Below are 14854 nucleotides of genomic sequence, written 5' to 3'. Positions count from 1 at the left end.
GAACTGTCCTCCATAGTTATTGACCCCAAGATTAAAGAGAAACGGACAAACACCCACCCCAACTGGGCCAGCCAAAAACAAAACATTATGCAGCACATCATCTTCATTCAGGCTGCCATCCCTGTCACTGTCGTCCTCAAACCAACCCCCATCTTCAGGATCGTAAGTGCAATCTTTCTTCTGTGTGTTGCCTCCCTGCAATGAACTTGCAGACGACACACATCTTGTTTGCCAGCTTTGGAGCCAAGCATTTAAAGACGCAACTGCTTCCTTATTTCCACAAACCTGCATTAAGGGCCATGAATGACAGAAACTGTTACAATAAGACTGTTACTAAATGATGAAGTAAACAGTTCAACAGAGAAAGTTACTTACTTGCTCGGGTGATTGTGGCTGGTAAAGGTCTGTCCAGAGTGAGTTTTTCATCGAGTAAGATACTGATTGGAGACCAGTTAATCCTGAGGACAATGCTCGGGCATTGTCAGAATATTGTGAACTTAACCTGTTTCAGTTGAACAACAAAGTTGTGATCATAAAGAGAGCAACACACACACACACACACACACACACAGAGGTATCGCCCTTTTTCCCTTCCCCCTCCTACCTTAATCATGGATCTGAGGCCCTTACAACCCCAGCTTATCCCCTTACCTGCCACCTCGTCTACCTTCTCCGACCTTAGCTCGGCCTGCCTCTCATCTCTCCCCCTCCTGCACTTCATCACTGCCTCTGTGTTTCCTATGCAGCACGCCATTGCCATTCTGGGAGGCAGCAAGCCTGTCTCTCAATCGCCACTCGTTTTCTTTGGAGCAGCTATCTTCTTGCTGCAGGAAGTTTCTAAAAGCGTCCATTTATTTTGTTTTACTGCGCAACAGCAACAGTTGGTCTGCGGCAGGAGCAGCCTTCTTTGAATGTGATCCTCAGCATGCATCAAAATCAGGTTGTGCAGGAAGTGGTCAATGACTACAAGGGGACTCTATTTTCAGTCATAATGTCAGTCTTCAGACGCCCCTTTAAAGCCAAATTACATTATCAGTTGCAAGCTTCCTCATCCTAGAAATAGCCAAAGGAGCAATTTCATTTCCATGTCAGCCTCAGGCAATTTACGATCCATGTATTTGTCTTTTGAAAGAAGGAAGTGTGGCTATCCATCATTTAGTCTTGTATTCGCAAGTATTCGCAAATTCTTGTTGTGGAGAGAGCTTGTGGTGTGTGAACTGACGCTCAAACATTGTACAGTGCTGGCCATCTTAGCCAAGGCCTAAGTTTTACCTTTTCCTTTTTAGCATTTCTAAGTACAGTTTACTAATTCTTTTGTATTTTCAGGTGTCTAGAATGGCTTCTAACACTTGGCTATCACCTTCTACTTCAAAATGTAACTTTGCTTGTAGTAAAATCCAAAAAGATGCCAAATTTTTTAATTGGTTGCCTCAAATAATTTTTCTAATAATTTCTATGGCTTATCTAATATGCTGATTTACATTTCTTTGCAGGAATAGAAACAGATTTCAAGACCATCAGACAACACAATATGTCACTTAATCAAACACTTCACAAATGTGTAAACTGAATTTCCTTTCTCAAAATGCACAAAGTAGTTTAAGAATCATGAGAAATAAAATTTCTAAAGGCATTTAAGCATGAAAACAATCCATGCAAAACCAGACTCTTTGCTGGCCAAAACAAAAATTACATACATATTCATGAAATGGAGAAGTATGAGCTCACCTGCCCTGTAGATTAGCTAACAAAGATGCAATTTCATCTTTGTTTATAATGGCTTCTCCATCAGAGTTGTCTCCCCTAATGCGGTCCTGCTTAAAATTAAGGAATGTTTACATTAGGAAGTATTAGTCACTAAGTATCTGCAAGATCCTCCAAAAGCACCTGGTTGCTTACCCTCAAAAACTTTACCAGCAGCTCTAAAACATCATCGGCCGGCTGCCTACATGGGTTCTGTCTCCTGCACAGCTTTCAAATCTTAATTCATGAAGCTGTACCCTCAGTTACTTGAACTCAGAAACATTTGCAAAAAGCTGGTGCACCTTAAAATTTCAGATCGCCTCTTAGGAAGGTGAAGCTCTCGAAGTAACAACCCTAGGCATTCTTCCTTCAAGCAAGAAGGTTCAATGTTCTCAGAATCTGTGATGTCTCTAAAGTTGAGATTTCGCCAGTCTATCTGTTTTGCATGCATCTACAAAGTAAAAAAATCTCAAGCAGTCAATATGGCAAAAATGTGACTGACCTGACAATTCATCATTCTTCATTATTAATGTGGAAAATATCTGGGAGTATCTTTCATGTTGTGATCCTGGTTAAGCTTCAAATTCAGATATTTGATCTAAATCTTGTTTGAAATATAAGAAGAACCTCCACAAGCTAAAGAGATGGTCAACAATCAAACATGCAGAAAATATTCACCTCAACTGTCTGAGTCACATGGCAAGGAGGAGATGGAACCAGTTCATCCACCTCAGAAAGAGTGCTATTATCCAAATTTGAAACAGCAGAAAACGATCTTTGTCCAGCCTTGTGCTGGGCAAAGAAAGGGTGAGTCGGTCGTCCAACACAAAGTTGCGCATTTTTCTGAAAGTGAAAATGTATTACTCTTACTCAAATTTCCCAAGAAGGAAACTTATGGCAACAAAGTCAACTGACTTATAACCATTCACCATATCCTGCAGTAATTGGCAAGAAAAGTGATTGCAACATTGCATTCAAAATATGTTTGAATCATACTACTACCTCCACCTTGCAAACATGAATCACCTACCTCTGCTGCAAGCTTTGCCTCCATCCTAAGATCAATTTGAAAGCCCATATTCTTGTTGTCATCAGGTGTGTTTGTACAACAGTCAGAATGCAGAATAGCCTCATGATTCGGGGTCTTGACATGTTTTCTTGGTATCTGCTTCTGCTTCTTTGAAAAAGGTTTGAAAAAATCTACATACACATCATGAATATGTCAGTGAGTTCTCTCCTTTTTAATGAACAATAGGCTATAGCAGGCTGCCAGGCAACCCTACCTTCTGATCCTAAAGAACAAATTAAGAAGATGAGCATAGCTTCTACGGCATTTTCAAAAAACAGGTCGGGCGACAGTTTATTTGTCAGATAATAAATAGAGGATGACATGTATACATAACATGAGGCAATTGCCCAGAGCATTATTCCAGCAGCTTCAACATGTCTTGACACTCATGGACAAGCTTGCCATCTCAAAATGACTTGGTCACATACTGCAAGAGATTAGACGAAAGCAGTTAAGTTATAGTGACATGCTGATAGAGGCAGAAGATCATCATTCTGTATAACAGAGACCAGAGGACATTCTACTTTGCCTTCCAGAATGATCTGGTAGAAATATTTAGAATAAACCAAATTTTATAGAACAGAGCACCAAGCAAAGTAACCTTGAAGTGGATCTATCTCTTCGTTTTTATAAATAAGATTCCTTTGTACACAAGCAGTCCTGCAGAGCTGCCAGCTTTTTGGTTCTAGGACCTACTACTACATGTGCATGATATAGGGGGCAAGCAGTCATCCTCTAACACCTTGAAAAGCTACACCCCCACTGGAGCTTGTTCACACAGACTTGGAGAGTCCAATACACACTCTTTGCTAAGCAAAACTATTCTTATGCTTCTTGTTGATGATTAGTCCAAGTAGAGCTGGCCTATTTATTGACATCCAAGCTGGGATATGCAGTTCCAACTTCCATGGCTTGATGCATGTCACCATTTTTTTTTGCATTCACACACACAGTCACACATTATGAAGGCCAAAACTTGCATAATGTTTGCTGCTGCTGCTGCTGTGTTTCACTCCCCATAAAAATGCCTATTCAGCCAAGCAAGGAATCTACTGTCGAAAAACTTTTTTGCTCAGTGTCAACTGCAATCATTTCAATGAGTTTTGGCTGCCTCCACCTGCATTGCACTGGTAGACATTAGTTTCAGCCACACCTTAGCCAACCAAGACCGTCTGGCAATGTTGCCATCAGTTCCAGCCATCCAGTCAGATCTGCAAATCTGTGTTTCAGCATGCAGCTTGCTGGACCATTTGTGTTTGCTGCCAAGTAGACATCCCATCTCTTCCCTATGCCTGCACTGATGATGTTGTTGCAGGAAGTGAATCCAGCATTGACAAAAAGCACTAAAAATTTCAAGTACAAGACTGACCCATAGAACATAGTTATACCTTGCTAGATGTTCAAGATTCAGAGAGGGAGAGAGACACACAGAAATGGGGCAAGCTCAGAGAGGAGAGTACTCTCTGTTGTCTTCATCTTCATTATTCATCTTCCACACTTTACAATAGTGACCTAACAAAGATGAGTCTAACTAGGTCTAACTGGCCATAATACTAACTAGAGTCACTTGTCATGAATACCTCTACTCCATGAAGCTTATGATTACTTTTGTATCATGTCCCTACCTCAGACTCCTATATTACACTACGAGCAGTCATGGACCCTTCATGTACATTCTACAGCAGTTTTAAGTATGAAACTTATGTGTTACTCCTTTGATGGAAACTCCTAGTGGCTCCATGAAAAAGCTTAATGATGTGATCCCAACACGTGGGACTCCAATGACCTTATTTAAAAGGCTGCAAGTTGAAGGATTAAGGGGGCATCTATAGCAAAGTATATGCATCAAATTAATGGATGTCTACTCTAAAGTTGTATGGAAACCTTGTATGGAACTATATTTAATGTAAGAAATTGTATGTGGATGTTACACATCTTAATGTATTGCTCTTTCACTTGACCCATCAAGGGGATATAAAGATGTGATTTCTGTTAGCAATCATGTGTGTATGGTGTGGTCATCTCTTGCCTATGAGCCTCAATCAAAGTCAAACAAGGACATTAGGAGCTCTGATATTGTATGTCTGTCATTTTATGTGTTTAGACACTTTAGATGGAGGGCACATTAGTGCATTTCTTTTTGGGCACTTTTGGCTATTTTAAGGGTTTGACCATATTTAGGGTTTTGCCACTTTTTGCCTATATATAGGTAGCCTACCCTCCCACTTTCCTTATCCATCATTGATCCTTAGTGATCAACCAACCCTCCTCATTCTCTCATCCCACCGTCTAGTGCCCACACTAACACGTAAAGCTGCATGTTGGGACTGAGTGTTGCGACCTTGTACCTTCAACCATTGCAGTTACAATGTTCCTTCTCTCTCCTTCGTTCTCTCTGTCTCCTCTCCATATTCACTTTTCTCTTTCCGTTGCGCACTCATCACATGGTATCAAAGCTACGCGTGGGAGCCGGAGATATTGAAGAGGAGTGTGCTGTCCACGATGAAACTTGCCAACACCATCCATACATGCTGCAGACCTTGCATTCGAAGTCAAACAGGGTAGTGCAGCCTGTTTTCAGCCCTTTAAGGCTGTGTCTACCACGGCCAAATTGCATTTTCAACCTGGGCAGCTATCTTGTGGTGCTAGGTGGCTTCTACCTGCACCTAGGTGGCCATTCCACTGGCTAGGCAGCACCATCCAAGCCTGCGTTTTCTGCATTACCCTGGGAAGTTGGTTTCTTGGTGGGTGGCACCTCAACAGTCTGGGCAGCACAGTTTGCAAAGTGGGCAGCCTATTTTAAGCAGACAGATTTACTATTTTGCTGTGTTTTACTGGGACGAGTACTCTTTACACCAGCAGCCCCTTTTCTCTGCTGGGCAACAAGTTTTCTGACCTGTTTTACTGCATTTATTGCAGTCATACCCTCCATCTCCATGTTTTGCAGATCTACCCCTCCTGCCTGGCTCTCAACTCAGATACTCCCTGTCTGCACAATTGTACATCAGTCCTTTCTAATCAGCACATCAACAGACCCCATACAAGGGGAGCATATCCCAATTGCAGCATCTTCTTTGTTTTCTCACGAGTATTTCTTGAAGGACATCTATGGCTGACGTGTATGCATTGGGGGATCATGTGGTTTGGGATGATTCAGACCAACCACCCTCCTATTGTCAGAGTGCAGCGATGCGGAAGTGTAGGGCAAAGACTGAGAGAGAGTGTGAACACAGAGAGAAGAGAGAGAGAGAAGAGACAGTGTAAACACAGAAAATCTGCGGTGTAGTATGCTGTATAAGAGTGCAGAAATACACAAGGGGGCAGAGGAAATATCTGCGTATGTCTCCGACTTGATGACCTCGATCTCCGTCAGCCAGAGCACAGTCTATCTCAGCCAACAGATCTCAAGATCAGAATCTGAAAATAATGAATGCTAGAATGTGCCACAAACCGGCTATAAACAGCCAAAAAATAGGAAATAACTGCAGCAGGTCAGCTGCATTAAAGGCAGAAATGCAGCCGATTGCAGTAAAAAACTGTCCGACTGCAGGTGCTGATGTGGCACTGCCATACTCACTGTCCAAGAAATGACTGGCTAACACCTCTCTCTTTCCCACTATATTCTTTGAGGCTTCTAGTCCCAAATTGGCATTGATGGTATCTCCCGCCCTACCCTCTACCTACATCTGACAAGTTGCATGGGACAAACTATCCTCTATGGTCATGCCGCATAGAGTGTCTCCTCAACGACTTTGACCTCTTGGGATTTTGTTACTATCCCTATACCCCAACCTACCATGGATCCTCATGATGGTACGATTGTGGATTCGATAGCTTTATGGGATCAGTTGAAGGCTGGAGCCCGCTCTTCTCTTTTTGAATTGTACAAATTATGTGCTCGTGCATGTTAGACACACACGCACAGCTGCAAAGGTTCGGAGGAGATTCGTCTCTCTTCTAGATCCAAAGATTTAGGCATCAATTATATCTCGAGTTGAAGCTATGACAACTTTTTGTCACAGATTTCCCTCGGATAAAGGGTTACATCCACTGGATGGAGGAGCCTTGAGATGAGCTTACATCCCTTGGTACAGACATTTCTTCAGAGGACCTAGCTATGACACTTCTCCCACATCTTCCATCACTAACATATGATGTGTTCTACACCAAACTTCTCACTTCTCATAGCCGGGAGACTCAATTAGGAGGAGCTAGTCCCATTGGTGCTTGAGCAAGATGCACATCTAGTGAGATAGATTCTTGTGGAGCCCGTGCACATGACCTGCTTATGCAGCTTTATCTCCAAGTACAGGACAAGCCAAGTAAAAGAAAGGAAAGATGAAAAAGTTGGAGTCATCTTCCAACTCTAATATAGATTTTGTGGGGAAGCGTAGAGGATATCCCACATGTCCTCATTGTGGGAAGACTTCGCACCCCACGAGGAGAAATATTGGAGAATATACCCTCGCCTTCGTCTGAAAGCAAAAGGTGGATCGACATCAAAGCCTTCATCTACCTCTGCTTCATGACCCACTATTACCACCGAGTCCGTGTTTCTACACATTTATCAAGTGGAGAAGCCTTCTTCAACTACCTTGTCTTATGAGCAACCTTGGCTCATTTTGGCAATGCAGATCTCTGTCCATCAGAGGGTATCATCACTGCTAGTGACATCTCTTTAGTGCCTATTAGTGGTGTTGACACCTTGCCTCTAGTCTAACCGTCTATCGAGCTCTATTTTTTAGGCCCTACACATTTCGGACTTGAGCTTCTCTCTCCTTTTAGTTCAAGGCCTTCCGAGACTCAAAATCCATGTTGTCTTTACCGAGACTATCGTTTTTGCTAAGGATTCTTCTACAAGAGCCACTTTCGTGATAGGTTGTTAAGAGAGCAAGCTATCTATGCTCCATCCCCCTTCCATTGTGCAACGCTCTCCAAGGCAACTTTCTATTGCCACGCCCATTTCTAATTGTGCATCATTTATTCCACAAGTTCCATCCCATTCCCCACCATCTCCTTTGGTAGTTCCCTCGTACCTCCCATTCCTTTTAGAGGGGGATGATATCGGTGATACGACTGTGGATTCCCTGGCCCTTTGTGTTTCAAAGGGAGCTTCTTAAGATCACGAGGACTATCTTCAAGGTTTCCAATCTACTTTGGGCCTTTCCTTTATGCAATGGCTGACGAGCCACCATCCCCTACCGCTTGGCCCTTGGTCCATGTTGTTTCTATGTAGCTTATGGTGCCTTCGATAGTTCCTTGCTATCATCTCATAATTGAGTTCGAGGCTTGGCTCACCAATCCCTAGCCAAAGTTTTCAAGAGCCATCCATCTGAAATCTCTCTATTTCCTTTGCCCTTTAGTGACCTTCCGTTTGATCAAATTTTTATATGGAGAGGTCTTGCTACTTGGCTAGCTTTCTTCATCGATGGACTTCATCGGCATTGGCACTCTTTCTACCAGCTTCAAATCCGTATCTCCTTTGGCCTTCCGCAACATCCAAGATCTGGAAGGGGGTGTTAGCAATCATGTGTTCATCGGCATTGGCACTCTTTCTACCAACTTCAAATCCGTATCTCCTTTGGCCTTCCGCAACATCCAAGATCTGGAAGGGGGTGTTAGCAATCATGTGTGTCTTATGTGGTCATCTCTTGCTCATAAGCCTTAGTCTAAGTCAAATGAGGACATTAGGAGCTCTGACATTGTCTTCATCTGTCATTTTATGTGTTTAGACACTTTAGTGGAGGGCACATTAGTGTGTTTCTTTTTGGACACTTTGAGAAATTTTTAGGAGGTTTGACCATATTTAGGGTTTTGGCCCTTTTTGCCTATATATAGACAGCCTGCCCTCCCACTTTCATTATCCATCATTGATCCTTCGTGATCAACCAACCCTCATCATTCTCTCATTCCCCTACTGCCATTTGGCGCTCACACTGACATATAGAGCTATGTGTTGGGGCTGACTATTGCACCTTGTACCTTCAACCATTGAAATCACATTGTTCCTTCTCTTTTGTGTTCTCTCTTTGTCTTCTTTTTCTCTCTGTGTTCACTTCCCTCTTTCCGTTGCACACTCACAATTTCAAGTTCTAAGGCAAATATAAGGATGTTGATTAAGAGAATTTCTTGAGAGTTTACTTCATGGATGAGATTGATGGTGAAAAGATGAATCGGTGTTAAGATTTGCTTGTGTTGTATGATAGATGACTTGACATGATCATGCTTAAAGAGTCGATGTCAACCCCAATACCAATAAAAGAGCTAGTGAGCCTCATTAAGACCAAAGAGCCAAAGCTAAAGGGTTAATGTCAATACCAATGCCAATGAATCAAAGCCAAATCCTGAGCATGTGCATGTGACCTTCATCATTGAAGAGTCTCTCTGTCTTGCCTATCTTGATCTACCAATTCATCACAAGCAACAACTTTGGCACCATCTAATGCAAACCTCAGCCTTTCTTATGCTATGTTTCATATAGAGAGACTAGGACTCATACATCTCCTTTTTCCTGGAGTGTCAAGAAGACTGAGTAGCTACCTCGTCCTCTTAAGCAATCTATTATTGCATTTTTAGCTAGTTGAGCCTTGCCAATTTATGCTTCTTTTTTCTAATTGATATGGTGGAGATCTTCAATTTCTAGGTACTTTAATTGCCAATGTTGAGTTGTGATGTACTACTAGTGTTTAACAATACACAACTTCATCTAGAGTAACATCTAAGGATAAAATGTTGGTGATTTACCAAGAGCTCTACCAATTCTTTCAACCTCTTTCTTCTCTCCCAATTTTTCTCGTGCCACCACACTTTCAAAATGGTAATAAAGCCTCTCATTTTGCTTAAGCTAATGATTGGTTCATCTCTTGTGTTTTGATTTCGGACATATTATGTTTAGAAGATGCATCGTTTGGAGTATCTGGTGCATGATAATCAATAATCAAGCCTTGCATTTTTGGGTGATCTAGAGTGGAATGACTGTTTTTAATTCAAAATTGCTTTACTCAGTGCCTATATGATCATTGATGCCATCACATGTATACTCATCTAATGCATGCATCTTGACATAATGTAGCGTCTTAATCTTAGCCCATACAAGACCTTTGAACTGCAAAGGAGGACTTCTTGTAATGTATAGCCTCATACAATATGAAGAAGTGCTATTGTAAGAGAGCTATGCATGCACCAAAACCGCCCTACTCGATGGTAGGAACTCAATGTCTCATAGCATATGGTGCACATCAACTCCTAGTGGTATGCTCTTGTTGCTTGACAAAACCACTCATCAATGAGTATAATCTCTTGAAGAATGCCATAAATGCATAATACTAGGTAGTAAAGTGCACAAGGAGTAGACTCACTACTAGATTAGATCAAGAAAAACAAAACGTATCTCTCTCCATTGTGACTTGCCACATGCAAAATGTGTATCCCTAGAAATGATGAAAATAGGAGTCTTACAAATAGAGCTCTACTGAGCAACACCAAATGGTACACGGGCATGTTTTGGTTGGCATGAATATACTCTAATGAGAAAGAAAACTTGTTAGATTGCCATCCTTAAAAAGCCCATGATATATCTCATCATCAATTAGAACAAAAAGAACAAAAAGTAATGCCATCAAAGTATACAAGAGCTCCTAGCTCTCATACCATCACAAGATCCATTAATGTTATGGTGGAGGGATCTTAGCTCCTCTTTGATGGATTCTATTGAAGTGAATCTTCTTGTGAATGTAAAACAATGGTGCAAGATGATAGCCTTGATCCTCTATAATCTCATAGCACGCTTGAGCTAAGGATGAGGCCTTTTAGCCTTCAATGCTTTGCAGCTCTTTCTATGGTCACTACATATAGTCCTTTATTGGGTTGAGCCATTATTAGTAGTCAATGGTGTAATGACCCTAAAGAAGTTTATTAGTGTTTGCTATTTTATGTCTTGCATACCCATTGACATATGCAATGTATGCTTTCTCCACCTCTTGCAACCTTGCATCTTTGACATATTACATCCTCTCATGCCTTTGTAAACCATCTCCCTATCTCAACTCAAAAGTCATGCAAGGAGGTTTGTGTCTAGCATATGGATGTCTCATTACAAATGTCATATACACGTCCATTTATCCTCTTTACAATAAAACTATCCTCAAAGAATGGAGATGGTCCTTGTAGAAGGCCATTTTTGTGCCAAATGATGCTTCTAGTGAGATTGATGTCCTCTTTATGTCTATCTTGTTGTGTCCATCCTAATGACTTAATTCAGCTCAACCTATCTAAACCGCATCATAGGTGCACCTAGATTATACAATATCCATCTACATGCCCACATAAACCATCCAATGGTCATTACAGATCAACAAATTGCATCTAGCTGTGAGAATCATAATGCCCACAAGGACTATCTATTTGGAGTCAATTCTTGTCAAGACACCTAAAACAGAGCATCAACACCATGGGGGCAATTGTTAGCTCTACTCGTATGATATCATGTGGTACTTATGGTTTGCTAGTATCATCCTAGCAATAATCATACTAGTGGATTCTCCATTCTCTAACATCCACTATAAATGTCTAATATCTAAAACAACACGTCCATGCATTAGAAATGGGATGATTACTATGACAAAAATCCATAGATCTAGGCTCACTCTCTCTCTAGGCATGTGGGGGTTGTGAATCCTCTTGTGAATCTAGCATTAACAGCTCTCACTATGAGAACTTGGGTTTGAAGAAAGTCACCACAAGGTGAACATAGGATGCTCCACTCTAACCGGAGGGGGGGGGGGAGACGAAAGTTATATAAATATCTACAAAAGGCCAAATCATACCATGAGACCAAAATGTTACATATAAAATGTCAAGGAATTTTTCGGAGTCCCAAAATAGCTATCATCTAATGCTATGACTAACTCGATGGAAAATAAACAACAAACAATACATAGCTGATGAGCACAAAATGATGTCTGAGGCAAATACAATGAGGAACTTCTCAAGAGGCACTCTCATCCCAAGATATCTCTCATGGGTCCATCCAACATAGAGAAGCTAAAGTGACAAGTATAGTCCCCCTGTGACAATGTGGTATCCTATATATCTGCAAATGATACCTCCTATAGGAGCATGGACAATGAGCTCTACATCTCTCTGTGGTTGTGTCTAGGGTGGTCCCCTGTGGAGGGGCTGTCAATGGATCCGATGAAGACTCTATTGTGGGAGGAATAGTCCATGCTCTGTAGAACGTTGTGAGTGTACTCTTGTGCATGGCTCCTTGTCTTTGCTCCTGGGTCCATAAGAGGTATTCTCTATGACGGCATAGCTCTAGTAATAAGAAGAGACCAAGACATGTCTAATCTAGGAAATCCATCACCCTAGATAATGGCCCACATCCCTCTCTAAATAGGCAACGGAAGCACCCTCTGATCTCATAATACACTAGGCATCTACATAAGTAGTGCTCCTCTATCTCTAGCTTGATTAAACAAAGTTAGCATATCTTATCCTCAAAGGGGAGGAAGTCTACACCATATCTACCTATCTTGATCCATAGCTGGTGTGAGGATGTACGGAGTTGTCCAATGGTGCATTATACCCCATGAGATAGGTCTACAACCATGTATCTCGGGCGTATAACAAAGCCAGATGCTTTTGGTCAAAAGCCATCTTTGTCCCCAAATCCTCACTAGATGTCAGCCATGTCCTAGCTATGTGTATCTGAGTTATGTCCATCCTAATAATGCAGTTCAGCTCCTCTTAGCTGAACTCCAAGTGAGGGCAATCCAAGTTGTACTATCATGGTGGGAGGTGATCCATGTGTTATCCATGTAGTCGTAGCCATGCCTCTGTCCGAGCATATCAGCACTCAGTACCCCCCTGTTATGCTAGTTGTCTAGATGACTCTAGTGCGAGCCATGAGTATCTCTGTCTCGGCAAGGTCCAGAGCTTATGCAAGAAGGCCACTATCTAGAAGACCGCCTCTACCACTATGGGTGGTGGTCCCATCTCTACTCTAATAATCTCATGTGGTATAGAGGGCTTACTCCAAATCATCTATAAAATCATCAATACTAGGAGTTCCTCTATCTGCTCCCACCCTCATATATCTCCTCCCTTGTGGGTACGGCTAATCCTGTGTGGCTCTCCTCGTGTGGTAGAGGCTCAACCCCCAGATGGAGGCCCTATACAAAAGTGTTGGTATGACCAAAGTGTTAAAAAGCCAAAGCTTCGTTTGAGACTCCCGAAACTATATGCGTACGCACTAGCTCTCCATTGATCCTAGAGCCACATAACCTCATACCAATCTATCATTTACTACCCTTCTCAAAGTGAATCTTGGCCTTGAAAATGTAGTCCCCAAGTAAATATAGTTATGGACCGCCTTTATTGTCTCCTCTCCATATGTGAACTAGGATATTGATCGCCAAATCCACTGGGTGAAAATTATTAAACACCATAATCTTGGTTTTTCCAAGGTTCATTGTGAGATCTCTATCTTGACAGAGGGCCTGTAGTGCATCTAGATCCCGCTATAATCTCTCCAGTGTGCTGGAGATGAGGACTATATCATCCATATACAATAATATGGGTATCAATGCCCTCCCAAGCCAACTCCCTCCCCTGCAAGTCTATCAATGTAATCTGATATCTCATCAATAGGTGAGAGAGTAAACATCTCTATTTCACTCCAATGGTGCTAGTAATCTCCTCTAACACCTAATCTACTACTCATACTCGTCCTATAACAAACTCATATAGTGCTAGTACCCTCCATCTCATCTCCATCATAACCTCCAGCTCTTGTAGTCTCTACATGAGCCTAGCACATGGTACTATGTCAAAGGCCTTATGGAAATCCACAAAGCGACAACATACCCACCTTCCCTATGCCCTACTCTCCTCCATAATGGCTCAAAGTGCGAGGATATGGTCAAGAGTGAGAAACCCTTACTAACCCCTGCCTGTCCACATTCCCAATATCGGTGCTTGTATTCCCATTTGCTCAATTCGTGCTCTAGTATCCATCCATAAAGCTTGGCTAGCACGTGGCCAACCATGACCGTTCTACAGTTAGTGGGAACCATGGGGTCTTCAACTTTCAAGATTGGTACTATAGTATTAGCTAACCAATTGGCACGGAAGCGTTCACACAGAGTCTTGTTGAACAAGTAGGCTAGAATGGATGCAAGGATATCTCTAGGATGTGATAGGTGCTCCATTATTAGTCCCATCATGGTCCTCAGTCCAACTATTGTGAAGTCTATTGATGGCGTCACGAACCCTCGCTATGCTGAAGAAGGTAGATGACAAGGATCTGGTGGTCGAGGCAACAAGGGCTATCCAAGTACCTGGTATAGTGAGGTAGCATATGCATGCCACGTATCTAAGGAGGTAATCGGTGTATGGACTCAAGGCTCCTGGAATGCATTCTATGCCTCCTTGCTATCCTATCCCGAGAATAGCTTATAGAATTTGTGCTCCAATCTGGATAGATATGCCCTCTTCTTCTGTTGCACTAGGCAATGAAAGCCCTACATCAATCCTCATGGCTCCATTACAGTTTCACATTGCAAACTTCAAGTATGTCTGATAGGCCACACCCCGTCATCGACGCCACCTATCTATGATAATGATGTGTCTATCCCTGCATACTGCCAATTTGGCCACTTTTGTGAGCCTCCATAGTTTGTGTTATGCATTCCCTACAATGGGCCACCTGGGCGAGTGTGAGATCATTCTCAAAGTAAAATTTTTCTCCTTTGAGAGTCTTACTTTTGGAGAGGAAGACTTGACACACGAAATTAGAAGAAATAAGCCATTAATAGAATTTTTTTTTTCAAAAAAATCCAAGTGTGACAATCTATCCAAGCTAGCTTTCACCATCCACCCTATATACCATCCTTCAAGGCAAATACCTAAGGGTCTTCCACTTGCAATGATTTTTTATGTGTTGTCATGGAAACGTGAGATTGATGCTTTAATCTTGCCGATAACATTTGATTAAGTCATTAATCAAACATGTAAGGTTGCTTAACACATGTGATGCAAATC

General features: G+C 42.0%; 1 protein-coding gene across 4 annotated transcripts in view; it reads right to left on the bottom strand.

Annotated features, from left to right (window-relative positions):
- The window catches only part of LOC148038485 (P-loop containing nucleoside triphosphate hydrolases superfamily protein), a 62733-nt gene that overhangs the window by 15658 nt on the left and 32221 nt on the right, over positions 1 to 14854 (bottom strand). For 3 of the 4 annotated variants that reach the window (XM_087672670.1, XM_087672661.1, XM_087672678.1), the window contains 7 exons: positions 2774 to 2943; positions 2422 to 2586; positions 2046 to 2194; positions 1900 to 1963; positions 1729 to 1814; positions 376 to 502; positions 58 to 285 (listed from right to left, as the gene is read on the bottom strand). In XM_087672670.1, the coding sequence (XP_087528796.1) occupies positions 58 to 285; positions 376 to 502; positions 1729 to 1814; positions 1900 to 1963; positions 2046 to 2194; positions 2422 to 2586; positions 2774 to 2943 (989 nt within the window). Of the gene's footprint in view, positions 1 to 57; positions 286 to 375; positions 503 to 1728; positions 1815 to 1899; positions 1964 to 2045; positions 2195 to 2245; positions 2312 to 2421; positions 2587 to 2773; positions 2944 to 14854 lie in introns of those variants that run through there. The other variant, XM_087672686.1, reaches the window with a different exon arrangement.

The sequence above is a fragment of the Lygodium microphyllum genome, chromosome 3, assembly GCF_053477565.2.
Source record: "Lygodium microphyllum isolate KBCC chromosome 3, Lygodium_microphyllum_v1.1.10, whole genome shotgun sequence".
NCBI lineage: Eukaryota > Viridiplantae > Streptophyta > Polypodiopsida > Schizaeales > Lygodiaceae > Lygodium > Lygodium microphyllum.
This window is presented reverse-complemented; position numbering and strand designations above follow the sequence as displayed.